The 19,395-nt window shown below is 32.5% G+C and overlaps 1 protein-coding gene across 2 annotated transcripts in view; it reads left to right on the forward strand.

Annotated features, from left to right (window-relative positions):
- The window catches only part of LOC118195415 (uncharacterized), a 432,135-nt gene that overhangs the window by 354,087 nt on the left and 58,653 nt on the right, over positions 1 to 19,395 (forward strand). For both annotated transcript variants that reach the window (XM_085820678.1, XM_085820679.1), the window contains exons 32-37: positions 3,658 to 3,729; positions 10,559 to 10,594; positions 13,497 to 13,556; positions 13,714 to 13,746; positions 16,568 to 16,714; positions 16,955 to 17,009. In XM_085820678.1, the coding sequence (XP_085676804.1) occupies positions 3,658 to 3,729; positions 10,559 to 10,594; positions 13,497 to 13,556; positions 13,714 to 13,746; positions 16,568 to 16,714; positions 16,955 to 17,009 (403 nt within the window). The remainder of the gene's footprint in view (positions 1 to 3,657; positions 3,730 to 10,558; positions 10,595 to 13,496; positions 13,557 to 13,713; positions 13,747 to 16,567; positions 16,715 to 16,954; positions 17,010 to 19,395) is intronic.

Here is a 19,395-nt window from a genome sequence, read left to right on the forward strand (position 1 = left end):
ATTTTTCGAAAATGCTTAAGAATCTGAAGGAGAATACAACAGACTTTCATAGTTTTGAAATGAATGGTTCATACTGCGCTTTTTATATAGCAAACAGCTGCTCCAAAATTTTAAAAATTTGAAGCTAATTTACTTCTTTGGCATAGTAGTCTTAAAAATATTAATTGATAAATTAATTTTTCTCTCGATATTTATTCTTAGGTAAAATTTTAAATGGAAATTTTAATCTGACATTTTTTGAGAAAGCTATAAAAGCAATTTTGTTTGCTTATCCATCTTTCGTAGTAAGAAGAGTCACTGTAGAAAATTCAACTTTCATTTTCTTGGCATATTTTGATTCGAGCTCCTTGAAATCTGAAAATCGAATTTATAACAAATGAGATCTCCGAGTATGCCTAGAATATATTTTCTGCGTCCCAAGTGATATAAATCACTGACTCGTAAACTGCCTGCCAAATATTTTTAAATTCTTATGTGCATGTTTGTGAAGTGGAAATATTCTCTTTTTTGACGTTTTGAAAATCTGAATATTATTATATTTTACCTCGCATTTAGAAAGACCACTAAAGCATATTTTTTGCAGGGCTTTCTCGTTATAACGTTGAATTTGGGGTTAATATTTAACCCCTGATACATGGAAGTGAATTTTTTAATTGAAATTCAAATATTTACATAGAATTATCTTAAGAAATTTAATACGAAATTTAAAAATCTTTTTTTAGACATTGCAGTCTGAAAGTATGTGTCCTTTATATAACGCTGAGATTTGAACCAATATTAAATTCGTGTCTCTAAAGGAAGTCGAATATCTAATTCCAGAAACTGTTTAATACATTTAAGTTGAAACTTTAGTAGAAAAACAACAAACAAAAAAGAAACATAGAAATATTAATACATAAGAAAAAGAAAATAATTACATAATGATCGTGTTAGAGTACATATTTTTAAAACTCCTGCACTAAACTCTGAACTTGTAAAACAACGCTAAGAAAGAGACACTATGAAGGGAAACTTTGTAAAACTCGAGAAAAATGGGGATTTGAAATGATTTGAATAACTTCAAGCTAAAGTATTTTAATTCACTATTTTACGATGGTAATACTGCATCTGGTATGTACATGCCAAGTGTCATTTCAAGAATATAATACGTCGCGTTTTCTAGACATGCGCTTCAGAATAGGAAGCTTCCTTTGAGTATCATTAGCATTTCTTCTATCATCTTCAGAAACGGCAACACAAGAACAGCATCATCTTGATCAGTATCCTGATAAAACTAAAAAATTCGAAATTTAAGGCAATGCGGAAATTGTTTCGTTCTCTTTTTCAATTTAGCTGATTGATTTTGGTCAAATGCTCATTGCTCAGTTCCACCAAAGTGCTTATACAGTGAGATAACGTGGGTAATGTTTTCAAAAATTTGGAATTTATTTTCTGATGATTACTTCTAAGAACGCCATCATTTCCTAAAACTTCTAACTTCCAAGTTTATGGCTGCAAAGATGTCGCTGAAGTCCTAGGCACAATAATTGAATCTATTCACATAAAATGAGTCCTTCTCCTGAAAGTACGTATATACAACAGAAAAAGAAATAGTAATTGTTTGCGAATATTTACGCAATCTTTTATGCCTTAGCTGTCTATATGGTTGTGTGTGTGTGTGTACGAGAGAACATTCGCAATATTTATTTGTGGTTGCGTAAGAAGTATTAATTTTTGAGTAATGTTCTTATAATACCTTGATGAAATTAAACGTGTTTGTTTTTCAATTCAGGAAAAGCGTTTCGTCACCCGTGTACGAGGAAACCTGAATAAGTAATTTAATAAAGATAAGAAGTTGCAACATTTGCAAATTTTGTGGGTTTCAGAATCACATTTTAATCGTATTTAAATTGTTATTTCCTAATTTAATTAATTTATTTGCTGTAAAGTTTCTGGATTATTTTATGAATCTGAGACTTAATTAAATAAAGATTCATTATAATTTAGGAAAATACTTCTGTAAATATTATCTCTGCTTATTGTAAAACTATGTCGAAGTATTTCATTTAGTTCTAGACAGACTTTTCTAAGTTCTCTGTTTCAGTAGACTTTCGTTCAGATTTTCGAAGCTACAGTGAGAAAAACCTTTAATTAAAAGATGTGTTGTAATTAATTTCCGTAAGTGCATTTATGTCTTATAGATACATTTCTTTATACAGTAACGTTATATAAATTTTAATTTGTGCCTGACAGCCAAGTTTTAACGTTCACACTTATCCGTTTCAATACTTCCTCAGAAAACTTAATTTAACAATATAATAAATTGTCTTTTGTAACTATTATTCGTATATAATAAATTCGGCATTCTACAGTGTTCGAAAAGGTGGCTTACAAATTTTACTTCCTTGAATACTGATCTTATACATATACTTCCAGCTACAACGTTTATCAAAATAAATAAATAAAAGTATAAACCGTAATCATAAAAGCAGTTAGTACTATGTATAAGAATATTCTGTAAATATCAGATTCAGTTTTTAGTATGGTCACATAATAAAATATTCATCATGTTTTAATATGTTTAAATAAACAAAATGCTGATTTGCTCACCAAAGTCATAAATCTGACCAATTATAGCATTTCTACCGAGTATAGTGCATTTTATCAACGTGGAAACAATTTATATTTGGAGGTAGTACATGTTTGGAAACAATGTATAAGGTATTTTCATTTTTTCCTCCTTATTCCGTGCGTTCACTGTGTAACTGGATAGTACGCCAAGCTAATAAGCGGAAGATACGATATTCGGATCTCGGTTGCGGCACTGCCCATTTTTCACGGCTTCAAAAATATTTTCTGAATCTGCGAGTGGCGCACGAAATAAAAAGACTCTACAAATGATTAAGAAAATAAGAGTCTGCAGCTACTATATTTGAAGACTCTGTTTAAACTTTGTCGTATCTTTAGCTTTCATAATTCCAGACAATAAAAGATTTAACATAGATATTTGTAAACAAATTGTTATCACTCAACAATATTTATCTCTACCTAAAAAATAAAACAACAACAACAACCAAAAACAAAAATCGGTCATTTAACGTTTCTCAGATGTCACTGATTATTGGAAACTTCCTGGAGAGTTATTAAGTATTTGAAAAAAATAGCATTTTTCCATCTAATATAAAAAACAATAGAAAATTTCAACGTAATAGTTAGCACAAACACGCAAAAATTTTATGGCTGACGAAACTGTGATAACATATTTCCTCCTTATTCCGTGCTTAGTACAACATTATCTAAACGTCTTTGTAACAGTGTTAAACACTGTAAAAGTGCAGTGTTTGTTGTATTGAAGTGTAATGAAAGAATGTGTGTGTGGAAAGCACATGGAATCCTCTTGTTAGCCCCAACTCTCTTCTTCGGAACAAGCACTACAGCTTCCGCATCAAGCGTATACTACCTCAATAATAACGCTTTGGTTGAAATAAACTCAAACGGAACTGTAATTAGCTATACAAATTTTGCTACTCGTTGAATATTATTCAAAATATTTGTTATTTTTAAAAGCAAACTGTTATTTGATATACACATTTCGTTATTTTCTTTCCCTGATAAAGCTTTTGATATTACATTGTATACATTTTATAGTTCAATTGTTTTTCTGCGTTTTTCTTCTAGGGATCTCCTGGACCTGTTGGACCATCTGGCCCACCAGGATTACCTGGTTTAGTCGGATTTCCAGGACCTGCGGTACGTATGCAATTTAGGTTTTTACATGAAAAATAAATTTTTGTTGAGGAGAGAAAATGTAGTACGGTAAACCCTTCCGAAATACGCGAATTATTGCGAGTAAGGCAAAATCGCGTTCCGGGGAAAAATGAACTTTCCATGGACCTGTTTTTTTTCGCTGTATAGTTCAGACTGAGAAAGTCTGTATAATTTATAAAAACCTAAGTAGGAGATCTGAAACAAATGTTATTGAAAGGATTTCTATTACTGTTTAATAAGTAAGTACATAATACTACTTTTTTAAATAAATAGTGATTTTTGCTTAAGACAAAGTCTGGACAGACTCATAAAACGTTTTGCCGTAAGGAGTGCAAAATTTTCAACTATTTCTTATAAAGTATCTTCTTATTTCTTCAATTTGGGTCACTTTCCATTGCATTGTTCCTGGACCATTTTACTTCCTTGTAAGAAGTAAAGGAAGTATTGCGATCACGCATAATTCCGATTACCATATTTTATATATTCAGTTTATTCAAAATAACCATTTTGACTGATATCGAATGTAATTTAACGTTGTTTTTGCGTGACATCTGTATGTAAGGGCAGAATAAACGACTTTTTTTCCCTAAACGATTTATAAAACTTATTTAAAATGGATTCAGACGAGATATTTTGTGGCGTCTGTACATACGTACGTGCGTACTACGTATCTCGAATTACTCAAAAACGAGTAGCTTTAGAACGTTGAATTTTTGTATATAGGACTGCTATATCATGTAGCTTATGTACCTCTCTTTTTCATGGCAATCGACCGCACCGAAAGTATGTAAATATATATATATATATATATATATATAGTGGGCATATATAAATATATATATATAACCACTCTGTGATCTCAGTTACTCGGCTCCTTGAGCTCAGATTTTTATTCTTATATGTTAGTAAACTGTACATTTTTCGCTTTAAAAATGATTAAATTGTAATGTTCTTACCTTCCGATTAAGGTTTTCATGCTTTTAGTTTCTCTGAATGCAATAGTTGTACAATTATCAACAATTTAAAAATTGTTTAAGTGCGGCTAAGCCTGATTTTTTTTACCATAGCAGTCATATTTGTTTACATTTAAAACTTAGAATAATAGTGGATTTGTTTCCAATTTAGAGAAACTAATCCTCGTAGCAACAAAGATAACGTCTTTTTCATTATTGCGAATTAAATCATGCTTAATCCATTTAAGTAATTAAATTATCTAATATAGTATATTAACTCAACATAGCGTCCATTGCAAATTAAGTCAGATTTTACGCCTTCAATGTCTTTTTGCTGAATGAGGCCAAAAGTAAACTTGCAGTTTTGTGCACCGAAAAATCTGCCTTCTTGCCGAATTGTTTGTTTTTGCGTAGAAACTCTAATTTTATTTGTAAATATTTTTCTTTAAATTGTTTTAACTGTATTTATGTTTTATAATTTTCTCTATTTTTCAGTTTTTAATAAAGATGTTTTGACGTTTTATGTATTTTTGTCTTGTCGCAAAGTGAGAACTAAATTAATTGAATGGGAATATATTTCTAATGAAAGTCGGGGAAATAAATTTAAATTAAATGCAGGAGAAATGAATATAGTTTCATATTCCGTACATGTGGTCTACACATCAGATTTTTTAATAATTCGTTTAACTTCATGCAAAGTTGAAGGCTCTTTAATACATTCTCTGTTGGTGTTACAAGATCGTTCAGTTCTTCTATTTTTATTTCATGATCGTCAATCTCGACTAAGTGTTTGATTTCTTCTTCTTCCATATCCGAAAATCAATTACAGCCTGTTGCTTTTGAAATTTATACAAGTTCTTTGCCTTCATTTTCAATCGATGTCCTTTAACGTTATTGACTTCAAGTCCTTTAACATTATTGACAACTTCTTGCCAGCGTTGATGCCAGTAAGCATTCATTGTTGATGACACTTGTTTCCATGGGAATTTAATAATTTGTATGCGATGAATTGTATTGGATTGCTTCCCAAATGCTATTACTGTGTCGTGTTTTCCTTCGTTTAATGCTTTATTTGCAGAATCGTAAACATGCCTGACATAATAGGTTTTGGGTTTTTATCATTCCTTGTTACATTGGTTGGATTAAGGAAGTGATGTTAGGTGGAAGAAATAAATCTACGCATTTTGAAAGTAATGTGAGGGCTTCAGCACCGTCTCTTGGAGCATTATCGAGAATTAGGATAACTTTAAAGCTGAGATTTTGCAGCTCTAAGCAATGCTTGGCTTCTTTAACGAATGGATTTTCAAACCAGTCATTAAAGAGAACTATCGCAATGTGGTCGGCGCTTTTCAGCATACCTCAAATTATTGAAATTCTCGCATTGGGTCAATTAAATGGAGATACTTAAGGAAACGCTTGTACGCAAAATCGCATTCCGCAGGTCCACATTCGGCAAGGGCTTACTGTACATTCACACATATGCTAAAAAAGAATATGTAGTTTTATAGAAAGGCTTAACGTAAATTTGAAGACTTTAAACAAGAGTGTATGCTAAAAATGTCCGTTTAAAATCGACGCTTATGTGTTTCTCGAATTATGCATATGTGTTTCTCGAGTTATCAGTGATTTGTAGATAAACTAATTTATGGAACATTCTGATGCATTCAAATAATTTGCTGTAATGATATAATCACACACTACAAATGCGATAATTGAAACTATGCACTTCCCGTCAAGAAGAGCATAATCTGGAAACATATGTATCTAATTAAAATCATCAGTTAATTATCAGAAATTAAATACAAAATTAAAACTTCTGCATAAAGGTTACAGCATGCAATATGTAAATTAGAGAACTGATAACGTGTTGCACAATGAACCCATGCTGGAGTTTTGACGAGCAGTGTTATTTAAAGGTAATGTGGTTTAAGAGAGTTAGCAGTGTTCATTAGTTATTAATATTTGACATCCTTTAAATGAAGGGCAGAGGTGGTTAATTGATAGACTCCATCAGACAAACAAAATTAGAGATCGACCAAGCTCTGAATATCCCTCAAAGTGTCACACTAATTACTTATAACCATTTTTAACAAATTATTTAATAGACAGACTGGTTAAAGGCTGTCAAAAGCAACAACTGCATTCCAAGACGGTTTTCTGTCATTGTGATTTTGAAGAAACCTTGAAGTGACTGCAAGAAATTAAGATTTTCAGACTGCCACCGGAACTCGAATCAGATTAAATGATTTACCGACATTTGCTTTTAAAAGTATAAATTGTACATGCTATGACTATGAAATTCGCTGAGTATGTTCATAAAGCGAAATATTCTTGCCTAAATTTTAAAAAAAAAATGTTTTATATTGTTGCGTGCGTACGAGTTCGTAATCGACTGAATGCACAAATCAATAAAATTTATTCTTTATCACAAGAAATAAAACAAAATGCTGAAATATTTTCTCTGAGATATTAGTGCAATATATCACAATACTAATACAATAATTTCTACTAATACCTTAAATAGAACACAATTCAAAAACGCAGGAAAAGATAATCCGATCTCACTGCGAATTCGCTACAATCAATAACAGCACTAAGTAAACAACTGAACTGAGATGTTTTAATTCGGCTCGTATAAGCTTTTTAATCATGTACGAGAATATTCTGGTATTTTCTCGAGGTTTCTGGAAAGCAAAAGAGTACAGTTACGAGACAGCTGTTTATTAAATGTTAAATATGCATTCTCCTGTATTTTTACTTTTTAGGCGTAGCTTTCTCTTAAAACACGTCGCGCGTAGCATTGAAAAAGAAAATGAAACTATTTAATAACACATCTACTAAAAATAGCAAACTAAATACAAAATTCGTAACATTGCCCCCTTCGCAAGGACTGCACGTCCCGGGCAGCACAATCCCCGAACAGGAAACAGTCCCCGAACAGGAACAATCCACGAACAGGATGCTTACAAATAAAGCATCAATGCAACAATAAACTATGCATTACGGTAGCAAGCAACATAAACAATAATTGCAATAAGTAACTTTAAACAAATCAAATACTAAATGCAAATAAAATCAAATACACAATTAGAAAAAAAAAAGTCCGTGTTCTTATACTATTTACAATTATATACATTACGTACTATAACCATAGTAAGGACTATGGTACTATGGTACTATAACCATAGTAAGTAACCATAGAAGTGTTATTAAATAGTTTCAATTTCTTTTTCAATGCTGCGCGCGACGTGTTTTAAGAGAAAGCTACGCCTAAAAAGTAAAAATACAGGAGAATGCACATTTAACATTTAATAAACAGCTGTCTCGTAAGTGTACTCTTTTGCTTTCCAGAAACCTCGAGAAAATACCAGAATATTCTCGTACATGATTAAAAAGCTTATACAAGCCGAATTAAAACATCTCAGTTCAGTTGTTTACTGAGTGCTGTTTTTGATTGTAGCGAATTCGCAGTGAGATCGGATTACCTGTGGTAATGAATGACTTTTAGACTTTGAGTTCGATGGCTTACGGATTTGAACCACGACGTCGTTCAGCTTTTTTAAGACTGTATACGGGCCATCCCAAGGTGACTGTAGTTTCGGACAGCGTCCTTTCAGTCGAGTCGGATTCCACAACCACACCTTGTCTCCTTCGTTGAATGTATGTCCTGTAGCTCTGGTATCGTATCGGGTCTTCATCTTCTGCGTCGCCAAGTTAACTCGCTCTAGTTCAAACTTATGTATCACTTCAAACCGGGCCTGGAGATCTAGAATGAATTCCTCAAGCGATGAAGGCGTATCCAGAGAGCGACCAAACAAGAGATTATAAAGCAGACGAAGGTCAAGGCTGAAGAGCATCTGAGATGGAGAATAGCCGGTAGTCTCGCGGACAACACTGCGGTAAGCGTATAAAAACAGTGGCAACTTCTTGTCCCAGTCCTGCTGGTTTCTGGAAATCACCAATGAGAGGTTATTAAGGGATGGTTCGATTGAACTTCTCGACCATACTGTCCGACTGGGAATGTAAGAGCGTCGTTTGGGTTTTGTCAATGCCGAGTAGACTGAATGCCTGAATTCTTCGAATGAATGCAATTTTGTACAATAAAAATGGATTATTGAACGATAAATTGTAAGACAAGCAACGTCTTTTTTTAAAATCCATAGGAATAGAAAGATATTTATTACATCAATGAATCTGTAGTAAATACCGAGTTTTGCATTTCTAATGCTATGTTATATGTATGCGAAGTATCTGAGTATCTAAGAAAATAGTCCCAAACCAAATGGCTTTCAACCTTTTCACATCTAAAGGACTGTTTTTCAATTACATTGCAATCGCTGCTTTTTGGTTAATTTTTCTAATGTCACATAAACATTGAATTGTTTTTAATTTGAGACTTATGAATAAAATGACACAAACTAGACTGCAGAAAATTCTTCAGAATCAAGTTAATAGTACTTAAAAATAAATTATTGATGCACTTTTTGGTTTTATATATAGTACTTAATATGGAATCCTTAAATAATATTCTATAGGTATATATATAAATGGAACAGAGTATAGAACAATGTATAAAATATCAATTAAAATATTATTGCGTGCATACGGGTTCGCAATGGATCGAATGCGCAAGTCGATAAAAAGTTAATAAAATTTATTCTTATCACGAGAAATAAAACAAAATACTGTTTTAAACTACTAAAACGTTAAACAGAACACAATTCAAAGCATAGAAAGCTAATTCGATCTCACCGCGAATTCTTTACAATCAATAACAGCACTAAGTAAACAACTGAACTGAGATGTTTTAATCCGGCTTTTATAAGCTTTTTAATTATGCACGGGAACATTCTGATATTTTCTCAAGGTTTCTGGAAAGCAAAAGAGTATAATTACGTGATATCTATTTATGAAATGTTAAATGCACGTGCTCCTGATTTTTACTTTTTCGACGTAGCTTTCTCTTAAAACTCGTCGCGCGCAGCATTGAAAAGGAAAATGAAACAACTTAATTACAATTCTAATAAAAGTAGCAAACTAAATGCAAAAACCGTAACAATATTCATTTCAAATAACTCCTTCGTTTTTTGAAATGTACTTTTGACCACGACTATACAGTTCCTGAAAACTTGGAACAAATTCCCCTTTCAGTATCGCATGAAAAACCTCCGTTATTTGGCTTTGAACGCCTAGAATATCCAAATAAACATTCTCATTTTAGATTTCATTTCAGGTTTGGTAACAGAAAGAAGTCTATTGAAGCAGGATCAGATAGTTCTGTAGATGATCGAGAGCTGTAGTTCTTCTACAGGCCATAAATTCTTTCATGGTGAAGGCCGAATGTTTCCAGGCAGTATAATGAAGAAAGAACGAACAGTCCAAATTGCTTTTTTATGGACGTACACGACAGATCTTTGCCTATAAATTTGCCATATCTACATTGTCGCTTTTTTCGTCTAAAATTACCTTCACTTATTTAATGCATTCTTCCCAGAAGTCGAGTCTGTCTAGATTTTTACCTAACCAGAATGATGGGATTGCTTCCAGTCGATCCGCGGGAGAAACCTTAAAGATACTTTATATATGTAATCCCGTTTCATCCTGCCATATCTTTCATCTTCAGATTTACTAATCTGAAAGAGAACTTTAAATTTATCTACTGCTTCATTTCACAACCACTGCTGCACTTCTGCATAGTAGAGTGTTCCTAATAGAAATACACACTGCTTATTTACTATGCCATCCTATTATACTTAATGACATCATTCCCAGAACTTTATTGTCATACCTTGTAGATTAAATTATTTCAAAGTCTACAGTGCTATGCCTAAAACTTTTAATAAGTATTTTACTTTCAGGGTCCTCCAGGTCCACCAGGGCCACCAGGGCCAAAGGTAAGGTTTAATTATTTATTTACTTTTTTTTTTCATTTGGTGTCATTAAAGGTATGCTAATACATTTTAGTCTCAGTGCAAAATATGTTATTTAAAAGCATTCGCCGAAAATTCTTATAGGGCAAATAAAAAATTATGTTTTATTAACTATGGACGTAACATTCATCGGAGCGCACATGCATGCTGCAGTGCTTCTTACTTTTCTGGAAGCTTTTATAGAACGTGTTTATTAATATCTGTTATACATTAACCATCGCGTAGTTTTGGATGTTTTGAACTGTCTGAAGTATAGAAGTAAGAGGATAAAATTGCTGCCGAATAAAATAGTTAAGATTATAACAAAGATTTTTATCTTATTAAAAAATCCATACGTCTTTGCTCAAAGTACAGTATTTTCTTGACTGCTTGAAATATGTTTTAATTCCGTTTGGTCTTCAGCATGAACTTTGCTTTTTTAGATAGCGTTACCTCATAAATTTATTTTCTATAGAGTATCTTCTTTAGCTTATGTTTTCTAGCAGCCAAATCTGGTAGGGCAAGTTTCATGCACCTGACATTACCAAGAACCCTTTAAACAGATCCATCGTATATATTACATAGCATCACATTAAATAAAACCATTACTGATATTTTTAAAGTATCTGAGAAAACCAATTTTTTTAAATAAGTAGTACTGAAAAACTATTCAAGAAAATATAAAAAAGCCTACGAAACTATTTTGGAAACTTCGGGTAATATGAGATTTATGTTCCTGGTTTTTCATTTTTATAATTGATGACCTTAGATGATAATATTAATAGCACTTTAATTATTATCGTTACCTGTTAGCTGCTTTAATGTATTATTAATCATTTTAAACGGGTATTCTTTCCGTGCTGTTCTATAATAGAGCATTATATGTTATTAAAATATTTCTTCTGAGTAATAAATCATATTAATGACATTTTGATATTATACTTGCTGAAAACATGCTGTTTCATATTTGATGCTTTAACGCATGTCAAGTTAACTGAAATTTGTGAGATAAAATGCGATTTATTCTATTCATTCAGATAATCAGATATTTATGCAGTCAGATGCGATTTGTTTCTCTACGTGTGTTGCTCTTTTGTTCATAGAAACAATTCACGTTGAAATTCTCTGTTTCAAATAGGCTTGCCATTTATTTAGAACAATATTATATATTACTTGTTCAAAGGATGCTTATTATAATTTTATAGTTATATTGTTTAAAGATTTTAACTAACGATGATCAGAGTGGATCAGGCAAGCATATAAGTAAATGTGTATGGAAATGTTCGAATGCATTACACTCACTTCCAAAAGTTAAGCACGGAGAGGAAAATGCTAATTTCCGGAAGCCAATCAGAATTGAAGATGATGCGATTTGCTTCAGAGGTAGATGGAAGTATGCAAATATGTTAGGTAACAGCCAAACGTGCTTTTATGTCAAGAAATATGCAAAAAAGGCAGTCTTATAAGAAGCCAGATTTATGAAGGGTTACAGAAGTTGATTCTAAGTGCTGATAGAAGGTGTTTAAAACTTTCGTACAATTTGTTTTCATGACATACGTGTTTCTATGACTTCCAGAAGACAAATGGAAGATTCTGAGCGCTGGCGTGCTGTGGGCCGCATTGAAGCAGGACAGTCGATCACAGATGTTGTTCTTTTCTTCGGCGTTCATTATTCTGTAATTTCATGTTTATGGAAACAATTCCAAACCACACAGACAGTTGTCCGAAGACCCGTAGCCGGTCGCCCAAGGGTTACAACTCCCGCGGAAGATCGATATATTGCTAGTGTAGCCAAGCGGAATCGCAGAGCGACCTCCACAAGTGTGACATCTATAGTTACAGCGTCCATTGGTAAGGCGATATTTGCAGCTACTGTACGCCCGGGTACCTCTAGTTTGTGTTCGTCTATCTGTCCAATCAAGACGGGCACGATTACAGTGGTGCCTGGAACATGTCAATTGGAATATGTCTGACTGGGACAATGTCATGTTTAATGATGAGTCAAGATTTGCTCTGGAGCCAGATGAGAAGCTTATAAGGATATGGCGTGAACAACGAACACGCAATCAGTTCGAAAACATCACCGAACATGACGCATTCTGAGGCGGAATCATTATGGTGTGGGCAGGGATTTTATTAGGATACCGTACCGACCTGCACATCTTTAAACGGGGTTTTTTGACGGTTGTCCGGTATCGAGATGAAATTATAGAACCCATTGCGAGATTCTACGATGCAGCAGTTGGCCCTACTTTTGTTTTAATGGACGATAACGCACGTCCCCATAGAGCTGACATCTTTGATGACTACCTGGAGAGTGAAGGGATTGCGCGTATGGCGTGGCCAGCATATTCGCCCCACCTTAATCCCATTGAAAATCATTGGGATGCTCTCACTCGTATCGTATCTTCCCGTTTCCCACCTCCAGCCACTCTTATTGAGCTGGAAACTGCTCTACAAGAAGAATGGTGATTGTTTAATTCTGCGGTGGTTGACCACCTAATTGAAAGCATGGTCACAAGGTGTAAACTTTGTATACAGATGGGGGGATCACATACCCCATTAATGTCCTTTTTTTCATTTTATGCTGTTTATTTTCACTTTATACATAATTCTGTTTAAGTCTCCAGTATGTCATTTACTGATAACCTACAAAAATTTAGTATTGTTTTCATCTATGTATATAATTATTGATTTTGTTTTATGCATAAATATATATGCTACTTTCCTGCCAAATTTTGTGTCAATCAAAGCAGTATTTGTTGATTTGTTCTGCATTTTACATCTTCGTGCTTGACGTTTGGAAGTGAGTGTATTTAACGAATTAATTGGGTGTATCTATATTTTTGTATTTCAATTAACATTGTCTAATTCGTTTCTCTTTTAGGGAGAAAGCAATCTTGTAAGTTATGATATCGAAGGTTTGGTGTCTTTACCAGGACCTCAGGTGGGTAGGAAAGAATTTTATTTCAATTACATGGAATATTTAAAAAACAAATTGCCACTGCAAAAATTAAATGTTTGATTTCCTATTACAAAATAAATTGTTTAATTTTTTACGAAGGTTTGAATACTATTAATGAACATAATATTTTCTTTTTAAGGGCAATTCTGGTGCAATGGGCCCGCCAGGAATGGTATGTATTAGCATTAATTCAGCTGCAGCAATATTACAGTATTTCTTTTGTCTTATTTTAGACTTTATAACACATGTACTATTAAGTTGTCTTTAATCCCACTTGTCACTGAGTAGATTCATTGCATTTTCACCACATTCAGAGTAGATATACTAAGATAATTTAGTGTAAGCCTCTATTAACTTACAGACTTCCCTGCGGTAATTTTAGTTTTGAAGTCTAATTCAAGACAGTTTTTGACGTTTAACCGCAGCCGAACAACACAGAACGGTAGGAAAAATTTCAAAGGGACACCAGAAATTGTATAATATCCCTATGACGGCTATTTGTACACTCCTGCAACAGTGAAAGAGTTTTTGTTAGGGTATGATTCAGCTACCAGCAATCTGTGTGCTGAAGTATATGTTTCTCTGTTGCTTATATCTGCAGCAACACTTAATTAGAGTTAATCTTCACAAGAATGAGATCTCTACCTGAGCGTCAAATGTAAGAACTTTATAAAGTGAAAAGAGCACCTTAGGCATCATAGGAAATAAGATTTCACTCATTGAAGTGACGTCGTACTTTTGGTTAGTATCGTGAGTTACAGCCTTGTGAACAGCTGCGTCCACTGCGCACCAGTATCATTGTCAAACTTTACCCCTCGTCTTACATAGCGTCTTTTGACAACACTGAATTGCGCATTAGGTGCATTTTTTTCAGTTCCTTGAAAACAGTTTAAGACACCATGTGCTTTCAGCGATTCGTCAAAAATTACTAAAGCTGCAGCTGAGAAGTTTCCCTTTATTTGCAATACAGCACATACCCAAGGTTCTTCAATACATTCCATACCTACACTAACAGACTATTTATATTTTCCACTCGCTGATCTGCAGTGCTCATAGGACAAGCAATTGTTTATGAACATTAGCGAATGAGTGTTTGGTAGATATTTTCGTTTCTGAAGCTATCTTAATTCTTTAGAGGTGGGATCAAATATCTGCCTCGAATGTTGTAGAAAATCGCCAATGCCAGAGATGCTTCTGTTCATAAAGATGAACATATGATTCTGTACAAAATAAGTTTTGCTTGTATACTCTTAAGGCGGCTGAAGCTTTCCCAGTAAACTAATGTAAGAATTTTTACTCCCAAAGAACTAACAACTATGAAGTTTCACTTGTTTATGATTTGAGTTTCTCAGAAAGTAACCATGAGCACATTCAAATTACAATCCGAACCCTATATTTTAATTAAGTTTTATTTTTAAATTTCACGTAGCTAAATAATTTGAAAATCATGCCAAAAATGAAATTGGATACAAAAGACACATTAACTGTTTTAAAACTAACTCAATAAAGGAAATTATTATTAAAGATTATTTTCGCGCACATTTTTGAGAATAATAAATACATATTAAGAAGAACATTTCTAGATAGAAAACGCTTAATTTAAATAAGAAAATTTTAAATGTTTAAACTGCGTGCGCTTCCTCCCAAGAGTAATTATGAATCTGAAAGTTATCCGTAAGTCAATTTATTATAAATAGCCTTCAGTTAATTTTCCAAATCATATTTGTAAGTGAAATATAAAAGTGTTAAAAACTTATAATTGCTGAGGGAATCAGAAATCCCATTCTTATTATATTTCTGCTTCATTATTAAACAAATGCTTATCCATATTATTAGTCTCGGAAACCGTGATGTAAATTAATAATTATAGACGTTAATTATGAAACCAAAGGCATATGAGTCATATAATTCTTCATTAATAACACAGAATGTAACTTAATAATAGATTAAAATCACTTATCATGAGTCAATCTTTACGTACTAACGTGAAAAATATTTACCAATTTTTTTTTGTTTGTTATTTACAATCATAGTACCTTAAATTACTCCTAAGAATAAAATTATTCGTTAATATAATTTAAGTGCATTCTGAAGATATCTAAGTTTCATGAAAAATTCTTTGATTCTGGGCAATGAAATTTAAATTATCTAACTAGTTATACATTTTACAACCATTTCGTATTTTTCTTCCCAGGAAAGAGTAATGAATTTTACCAATCATATCACATGAATAATTTATCAAAATGATGTTTTGCGTTAAAAATAAAATAAAAATATTATTAAGTTCTAGTCCATATTTATGTATTTAATACAGCTTGCTAAATTTAATAATTCCTTAACAGCTTCAAAACAGAATGTTTAGAAAGTCTGTTAACGCTTTTTAGAGGCTCTTAAGTTTATTCAGAGCAGAAAACATAAAAAATTAAGTGTATTCTCTCCAAGATTCGAGCTATAATTTCCACTTCACAAACTATAAGGCAAACTACTAAAATCATGATAGAGTACACGGCAGAAGACAACCATTCCTTATATGCTGTTCTGGCTTTTTCTTGCATGCTGCAGTTGTGGTGTAGTGATTATCACATTCTGGGAGAAATTAAAGAGTCCCCGGTTCAGTTCCTGCCATGAAGATAGTTGTTTATCAAATTTTCCTGCTGCACGAGAATCTGAATTACTATACAACAGGGAGTAAACATCACGTGACAATACGTTTTGAGGTAATTTGATTTAAGAAATTCAGATGTGTAAATTCAAATGTATAGGATGAACTTTTTTTATCCTTTAAATTAAGAAATCAATCCGTAAACTATTTTTGAACTCACAGCGACTTATTTAACGTAAAAAATTTCGACACGACATGCTTTACATGCTTAGGAATTTACTGCAAAATTCTTTATTTCAAATAAAAATTCAAAATACTTTCCTCATTTTCAAAATTGTCTTAAAAAGTAAAGAGAGTAACTGTGATTAAAATTCCTTTATTTTGTATGTAGCCTGGTGAACGTGGCCCGCCCGGAGAAAGAGGCTCCCCTGGAACAGCTGGACAAATAGGAATGCCTGGTCCTGCTGGTCCCCCCGGCATTCCAGGTAACCCTGGGAATCGGGGTAGTCCAGGAATGCCAGGTTTACCAGGTCCGCCGGTAAGTAATTCAATTAACTATTTCTTTTAAATGGGAGATCCAGCGTTCGCTTAACAGAGCTTCTGACATAATTCTAATTGATTTTCCATTAGTTTCATTTGATTAAAGAAGTTCGAACTCTTCCCTCGGAACTTCGAAAGGAAAGATTAAAAGTTATATTTCTTTTTCATACCAAAGTACTTTTTCCCCTCTTGTCCGTAATATACTTATTTTTGTGACGTAACTGGATTTATATTGTAGGGAAGGGGATTTACAGAAGAAGAAATGCGAGAAATATGCGCTTCAGTCTTAAGAGGTAATACTTATAATATTTATATATTGTGTTTGAATATTAAAAATAATGAATAAACTCTCTTCATATAAATATAAAAAGAAATCATAGTTTATTGTTCTTGTAGATAATAAATATATATATAACGAGCTTATATTATTTTAAATATATTTAGTGTTTTATCATATCCTAAATTTACCGACCATGGTGAAATTATATGTTCTTTTATTTTAGATTTGTACTGTACTGTAGCTTCTTTCCAAAACTAACTGGAATTACTTAAATTTCTAAATTAATTAATTCTGAATTTCTACTTAAATTTAATTTTTAATTTCTTATTTTAATCATAAACAGTATCTGTGTTAAACTATTGTCAATTGATTTATTTAAATATTAGCCGATTTTATTTACTTTATTATTACATTGATTAAGTATTAGATTATTTTATTCGTGTTATTATCATACTATTTAAATATTAGACAATTTCATTTAGGTTGCTATTTTACCACAAATGTTATTTTAAATAAAAATAGGCATTTAAGTAATGTTAATAAGAAATGTTGAAATAAGCATTTCAAGTTCATTTTTTCTTCTAATTTGCTTTATAACCATGGTAGTGACAGCTGAGGTAGACGGTAGAACAACCTGTTTTTCTCATTTAATTTCTGTTTAGTATGTTTCGCTTGGTGAAAAGAGTTCGAATGAAAGTTGACTTGAGGTTCAGTCTCAAATGAGTTGGAGAAAATAAGTGCTCCTTGGTAATGACGATACATGTTTTTACGATCGCAAATGAGGAAGAGTCGGAAAGACCTTAAAGTGCCCGTTTTAAACTAACGGACTATACTATGTGACAGAAAACTAATAAAAATTTTAAATTAATGTATTATTCTGAAATGCACAAGAGAAATTATGTACATATATCGGAACCACAGTATTTAAGCAACTTTTCAGCGTACGAAATAGGAATTTTCTTTTAACTATATATATATATATATATATATATATATATATATATATATATATATATATATATATATATATACATATATATACTTACTTTTCCTCTTTCTGCATAATGTTTTAATGAAATTTCACATCTAATTAATCTATTTTGATATGTATATAAAGGCTAAGAAATTAAAAATTGAATATTTGAAATACAAGTACTTTAAAAACATACAGGTACGTACTGTAACATGTAATAGTAAAAATCACATCAAGAAATAGAATTAATAATTTAATCTCAGAGAGTGTACATGCCATCCTTTCTTCACAAATATAAAATTTTCTCAACATATTTTCATGATAACAACTGATCTGAAGCACATCGACAATCCGAAATTTGCAGTATAATCGGTCTGAGCTAGCAATTCCTTCATTCTAAAAGTATAGTATAATTCCAGACAATACTATTCTTTACCCTGTCTGACAGTCTTTTGCTTGATTAGTGTCTACATTCGCAATAAACTTCCATCCATCCTGGTCAGAATGCGAAGGTTAATATACCGCAACGTTTGATCTTCTCAATCAAGGCCAATTAGCAAAGGCTTGTCTACGTCTTTGACTGGTAAATCTGAGGCAGATGGATAAAATACATCACTAGCTCGAGAGTTTAAATTTCACTGTCTGGTGAGAGAAGAGTTTCATTGAAAAGCATAACCTTGTTTGTCTACGGACCTTGACAGATGCCTGTGGAAATTGGCTAGAGCACAAATGGATAGAGGTCTAATTCCCTAAATAAATCGTGAACATTTGGATTGCATCGTCTTTTAGAGTCGACAAATCTATCAGTGTGAATGCTCTCGCCAGCGATAACCATTAAGAGAAAATAAATCTTGGAGATCGTGATATTCTATTCCTTGAAGTGTTGTTCGGTCAGAATTAGTATCAATTAGGCAGATAAGTGCAGTAATCCTTTCCTTAACAGAATAAACAAATTTAATCTAATAATCCTTCAAAGTAAAGATTCTTTTAGTAATGTTTCTAATGTATTAAGAAAAGTCTAAGTTAGAATTTTTCATTTAAATAATCTCTCATTCTATAGTGATTTCCTCGAAGATCTGTTACGTAAACGAAGTGCAATTTGCAATGGAGAACTCAGAACAATAGTCGACACTTGCGGAATATTGGTTGCTATTTGACAAATTGCGATTAAAGCTATGCTTAGTATGGTAAATAACCGTATTCACTCACATATGTCCCTCCCTCGCTGCTTTTCCTGCCAGTATATCATTTGAAAACTTCTAATTTATGGTTACAGTGTGAAATGTATTCGCAGATAGGAAAGTACTGTGTTAAGTACAAAGAATATCATTGAAAGTCATAATGTTAATTTACTTTGAAATATGCAATACAAGTGAAATATGTAATACAAGTAAATGTATATAAACGTTCGTCTTAAATTCATAAT

The sequence above is a fragment of the Stegodyphus dumicola genome, chromosome 7, assembly GCF_044657685.1.
Source record: "Stegodyphus dumicola isolate Sdum_Otavi_A_Nest chromosome 7, ASM4465768v1".
Lineage (NCBI taxonomy): Eukaryota > Metazoa > Arthropoda > Arachnida > Araneae > Eresidae > Stegodyphus > Stegodyphus dumicola.